General features: G+C 48.0%; 1 protein-coding gene across 2 annotated transcripts in view; it reads right to left on the bottom strand.

The window, feature by feature from the left end:
* Positions 1 to 4,024, bottom strand: part of RIBC1 (RIB43A domain with coiled-coils 1) — a 6,607-nt gene extending 2,583 nt beyond the window's left edge. Inside the window, exons 1-3 of one of the 2 annotated variants that reach the window (XM_008051932.1) lie at positions 3,908 to 4,024; positions 1,842 to 1,923; positions 1,331 to 1,666 (exon numbers count right to left, since the gene is read on the bottom strand). In XM_008051932.1, coding sequence (XP_008050123.1) covers positions 1,331 to 1,666; positions 1,842 to 1,923; positions 3,908 to 4,024 — 535 coding nt within the window. The remainder of the gene's footprint in view (positions 1 to 1,330; positions 1,667 to 1,841; positions 1,924 to 3,907) is intronic. The other variant, XM_008051938.1, reaches the window with a different exon arrangement.
* Between the last annotated feature and the right edge of the window lie 2,107 nt (positions 4,025 to 6,131).

Here is a 6,131-nt window from a genome sequence, read left to right as displayed (position 1 = left end):
CCCGCACTTTGGGAGGAAGAGGTGAGTGAATTGCCTGAGCCCGTGGGTTCGAGACCCGCCTGGGCAACTTGGCGAGACCTCATCTCCACGATAAATCAAAAATTAGCCAGGTGTGGTAGCATGCGCCTGCAATTCCAGCTACTTGGAAGGCTGAGGTGGAAGGATCGCTGGAGCCCAGCAGGTTGAGGCTGCGGTGGCCGGGGGTGTGCACTGCACTCCAGTCTGGGCGACAGAGTGAGACTCCAACTCAAAAAACAAAAACAAAAACAAAAAAAAAATACTTTCACAATTATCTATAACTACAATAAGTGGTTCAACAGAACAAGGTGCTGTAACAGGCCTGATTTGAAAAGTGAACAATGCAAGTAGATAAGACATGGTCCTTGCCCTTGAAGGGCTTCTTTCTAGTAGAAGAGAAGGATGTGGCCACAGACAATATCATAATAATAGTAGCTACTACATGTGATCTGGATTATTATTCCCATTTTATTTTTATTATTATTTTTTGAGTCAGGGGTCTCACTCTGTTGTCCAGGCTGGAGTACAGTGGCACAACCACAGCTCACTGCAGCCTCTACCTCCTGGGCTCAGGCGAGCCTTCTGCCTTAGCCTCCCAAGTAGTTGGGACTACAGGTGTGCACCACCATGCCTGGCAACTTTTTTTGAGTTTTTTTGTAGATATGAGGTCTCATTATGTTGCCCAGGCTGGTCTTGAACTCCTGGGCTCAAGCAGTCCTCTCACCTCAGCCTCCAAAAGTGCTGGGATTACAGGCATGGGCCACCATGCCCGGCCTTATTTATTTTTGAGTCAGGATCTCACTCTGTTGCCCAGGCTGGAGTGCAGTGGCGTGATCACGGCTCACCATAGTCTTGACATCCTGGGCTCAGGAGATCCACTTCAGTCTCCCAAGTAGCTAGGACTATAGGCATACCACCATGCCTGGCTAATTTTTAAATTTTTTTGTAGAGGCAAGGTCTCACTATGTTGCCCAGGCTGGGTTATCCCCATTTTAGAGATGAAGAAACTGAAGCACAGAGAGGAAAATTCATTTGCTCAAACTAGCTAGTAAATGGCAGCGCCGTTAGGTCTGTCTGTACTGTGTTGCCTCCAGGTAATAAGAGTGCCAAGCTAATCAGGAACAATGGCTATACTGTCAGTTACTGGAAGAAGTCAGGGAGGTTGGGGTGTGCCCAGCCTAACTTTTGAGCATTAGCCCTGTGGGTAATTGGCCCTCCCCACACAGTTCTGGTCTCCTGGGTGCCGTACCTAGTTCAGGACAGCTCCCCACTGGGCCTCAGATCTCTGAGTCCAGAGGGCCAGGCTGCTTACCTGCACAATTGTCTTCAATTCTGGCTTGCTGTTGCTCCTGCAGCTGCCTCTCTAGGCTGTACCTGAACTGTTCCTGCTGCATTCTCAGGCGTGTGGCCCTGTGTAGGTCCTCTCCAGAGAAGCACTGTAGGCTGGCTGGACCACAGTGGGGATCACTGTGACCAGGACAGGCTGGAAAGAGTTGATCTAGATCCCAAAGGTCAAATTCACACTTGTTCTTGAGCTGCTGCTTCTGCTCCCGAAACTCCTGGACTTTCTTGGATAGCCGGCGTGTCCGTTCTGCCTGTTCCTTCTCTAGCATCTGGACTACTAGATCATACTGTACCTGGTTGGTACCTGGGGGTGGTGGGCAGGGACATGGAGAAAGTACCACAGGAGGGACAGAGCCCATTTAGCATGGCTTCTGCTCTCTAGGTCTATCTAGTTTGTTCTATCACCCAGGGCCTCAAGCCCCACTCAGGCTAGGCTCTTGATTTATACCCTTGTCTGGCCCCTGGCTTTGGGCTTTTACCAAAAGCTGCTTCCTTGCTCCGTTCCGCTGCCTCCCGAAGCTTTCGCTCTTCTACCTGGTTGTTCAGGGCTTCAATATCCACCTGAATCCAAAGAAAGGCACTAAATCAGGATAGGGACCTAGCAGAGAGCCTTGAATGCTCTAACACAAAGTGCTTACAATTTACCCACTTCAAAATCCTTCTGTAGCTCCCACTACCTACTGGATAAAGTTCCAACCCCTGAGCATAGTTCTAGCATCTACCACCTCTGCCTCCTTCCCTGGCCTCATTTCTTTCTTTCTTTTTTTTTTTTTGAGTTGGAGTCTCACTCCATCACCCAGGCTGGAGTGGGGTAGCACGCTCATGGCCACCCCAGCGTCGACCTGCTGGGCTCCAGTGATCCTTCTGCTTCAGCCTTCCAAGTAGCTTGAACTACAGGTGTGCACTACCATGCCCAGCTAATTTTTGATTTATTGTAGTGACGAGGTCTCATCAAGTTGCCCAGGCTAGTTTCGAACCTGTGGGCTCAGGCAATTCACTCGCCTTGGCCTCCCAAAGTGCTGGGATTACAGGCTGAGCCACCGAGCCCGGCCTTGGCCTCATTTCTTAATACCCTCTTCCTTTATCCCACCCTCAGCCTTAGGAGCTGTGCTTATAGTTCCCTGCACATCTCAGGCAGTTTTGAACCTATAGCCTTTGCTCAAGCCGCCCCCTTCACTTGGAACACTTCTTCCTTCCCTCTTTACTCAAACTCCAATTCATCCTTCAAGACTAGCTCAGGGTTCACCTTCCTGACGGACAGGTTCTATTCCCATTGAATACAAGACCCACTGTCCACATTACATTGAAGTTCGCCTCATTCTCTCCTCCACCAGACTGTGAACGCTTTCAAGGCAGAGACTGAGCCTTAGTCTTTATATTCCACTGCCCAATATAGTGCTTGGCACACAGTAGGTCCCAAGGAAGCACTTGCCAGCTGGATCTCAATTAGACCACTCATACCACAGCCAGTTACTTATGTCAGGCACTGTGCTCTGTTTTCAGAGATGCCACTATATATTAATACTCACCTCATCACTTCCTTTAACCTTATTTTACAGTGGAGGAGCCTGGAGTTCAGAGAAGACAAATGACTTATCCAAAGTCACACATTTAATTAGCAGACTTGGCCTTGAACGGGTATGGTGTCTTTTCCAGAATAACACACTGCATCTCCCCTCTATCCACCAACCCAGCAATCTTTTGTTGGTTGTTTAAATGGAGATGGGATTTCACTATGTTGCCCAGGCTAGTCTCAAACTTTTTTGGCCTCTAGCAATCCTCTCACCTCAGCTTCTCAAAGTGTTGGAATTATAGGTATGAGCTACCATGCCTGGCCTGTTTGTTTCTTATACTATCAATATTTTCTCTTTATCTTGATTGTAATTCATTTAAAACATTTCAAAATAGTACAAAAGGGAATACAGTTTAGTGAGGAGAAGACTCCATCTCTGTCTCTCAGCCTGGTTAATAGTTTCTTATGTAGCCTTGCAGAGATAGTTTAGTAATACCAAATATTCTTTTTTTTTTTTTTTTGAGTTGGAGTCTCACTCTGTTGCCCGGACTGGAGTGCAGTGGCTGCTCCTGGCCACCGCAGCCTTGCCTGCTGGGCTCCGGTGATCCTTCCGCCTCAGCCTTCCAAGTAGCCGGAATTACAGGTGTGCGCTACCACACCCGGCTGATTTTTTGATTTATTGTAGAGATGAGGTCTCGCTGCCCAGGCGGGTCTCGAATCCGCGGGCTCAGGCAATCCACTCACCTCAGCCTCCCAAAGGCGCGGGATTACAGGCTGAGCCACCGAGCCCGGCCCAAATATTCTTTATGTGTACTAAATACCATAGGGCCTAAAGTCAATAGCACTACTCCATCCCTAGTCCCAGGCCCTTCCCAGGCCTGTAGGATGCCTTATCCCCCTTTCTGTTCTTTCCAGTCCTAGAGGCCTGCTTGAATCAGGGGAAGGGTTATGAAGGGCACTGCTATACTCTTCTCTAGGTATAAGAGCGATGGGGCTCCAGTCCTGAGCAATAATCCCCTCTACCCAACTCACCCCTATGACTCGGTTCCGCACATTGAAGAATCGGCTTTGTCGCTCCTTTTCTCGATTTCTTCTAGCCTCTATGGCTGCTGCTTCTTTGGGATCTGGTGACAGGCCTATATTATACATCTAGAGCAAGGAGGTGGAATGGCCAATCAGTGCCAACCACCATCCCTGACCATGCCCCTACCCCCATTCCTTTCTCCCTAGAATATCTCACCAGTTATTGATCCCTACAGAGTTTACTTCCTGATGTATTTCTTATCTGTGCCCTTCATCTCTACTAGTCTAATTCAGGCCTCATAATCTGATGTCAGGCAATAATATCCCAGGAGCCTTATTGGGCTTTTTTGCTCCAATGTTACCTTCTCTGCACTGGCTTTCTCTGCCTTGGCTACCACGGTGATCTTTCTGAAAACAAATCTGACCATGGCACTTCTCAGCTTAAAACCTTTGAAAGCAGCTTTAAAGCAAATGGCTCCCCAGTGCTTACAAGATAAGGTCCAACACTCTTTGCCAGATTTAAAACCTTTTTTATGATCTGACCACTGCTCATCTTTCTAAGCCTCAAACACATTTACACTTCCCCTTTTGCATTATGCTGCACTCAATTTTCCTCATTTCAGTAAATGGCACCACCATTTGCCAGATTGCTCAGTTGAAAACCCTAAGAGGCATTCTTTAATCCTTTCTCCCTCTCCTTTCAACACAACCCTGGTCCAGCTACCATGGTCACCTCCCTGAATGACCACAACAGTCTCCACAGTGGTCTCCCAGCTTCTTCTGTTGTCTCCTGTAGCCCACTCATCACACAGAAACCAGAAGCTTTCTTTTCTGAAATAAATGTCGCTCTTTATCTACTTTTGTTACTCCTTTTAAAAATTTTTTTTCTTTTTTAGTTGGAGTCTCACTCTGTTGCACAGGCTGGAGTACAATGGCACGCTCATGGCCACTGCACCCTCGTCCTATTGGGCTCAGGTGATCCCTCCGGCTCAACCTTCCAAGTAGTTGGAACTACAGGCATGCACCATCACGCCCAGCTAATTTTTATTTATTGTTGAGATGAGGTCTCACCAAGTTGCCCAGGCTGGTCTCGCACCCATGGGCTCAGGCAATCTTCTTACCTCAGCTTCCCGGTGCTGGGATTATAGGCATGAGGCACTGCACCCAGCCTATTATTTTCTAGTCAAATGAAAGCCTAAAGGGCTTAAACTTGCCTGTGTTCCTTCATATTTTGGGAAGCCAACTTTTGGCATGTGACCCAGTCAAAGCTTCATCCAAAAAAGCTTTTGCAAACATAAATCTGGTAGTGTCTCTCACTTGCTTGAAATCCTACACTGGCTTCCCACTGCACTTAGAATCAGATCCAAACTTCTTACCATGGGCTTTCAGGATCTGGTTCCTGCACACCTCTCCAATTTGTCTCATACTTGTCATCCTTGCTTACAGTGCTCCAGGTACATTGATCAGGTCCTACAACACAGTAACTATTCCCTACTCAGGGGCTTTCTTTGTATGTGGTGTTGCTCTGTTTGGAGCATTATTCTTCAACTCCTCCTATAGCTACTTTAGAATTTTTTTTTGAGTCGGAAGTCTTACTCTGTCACCAAAGCTGGAGTGCAGCGGAATACTCACACCACAGCCTCGACCTTTTGGGCTTAGGCGATCCTCCTGCCTCAGCCTTCCAAGTAGCTGAAACTATAAGCACGCACCACCACACCTGGCTAATTTTTTGATTTATTGTAGAGATGAGGTCTCACCAAGTCGCCTGGGCTGGTCTGAAAACCTTGGGCTCAGGCAATCCTCTTACCTCCAACTTCCAAAGTGCTGGGATTACAGACATCAGCCACCATGTCTGGCCTTGATTTTTTGAGTCAGTCTCACTCTGTCACCCAGGCTGGAGTACAGTGGCATACTCACGGCTACCACAGCTTTGACCTGCTGGGTTCAGGTGATCCTTCCGCTTCAGCTTTCCAATTAGTTGGAACTACAGGCATGTGCCAGAGCGCCCGGCTAATTTTTTGATTTATTGTAGAGATGAGGTCTCACCAAGTTGCCCAGGCTGGTCTCAAACCCCTGGCCTCTCAAAGTGCTGGGATTATAGGTGTAAGCCACCATACCCAGCCTCAAAATGTTTTTTTTTAAATCAAGCCCAAGCTGGGCTCGGTGGCTCAGTCTGTAATCCCACGCCTTTGGGAGGCTGAAGTGAGTGGATTGCCTGAGCCCGCGGGTTCGA

This window comes from Carlito syrichta, unplaced genomic scaffold, assembly GCF_000164805.1.
Source record: "Carlito syrichta isolate Samal-C Ts95f unplaced genomic scaffold, Tarsius_syrichta-2.0.1 Scaffold67773, whole genome shotgun sequence".
In the NCBI taxonomy this organism is placed as follows: Eukaryota; Metazoa; Chordata; class Mammalia; order Primates; family Tarsiidae; genus Carlito; species Carlito syrichta.
This window is presented reverse-complemented; position numbering and strand designations above follow the sequence as displayed.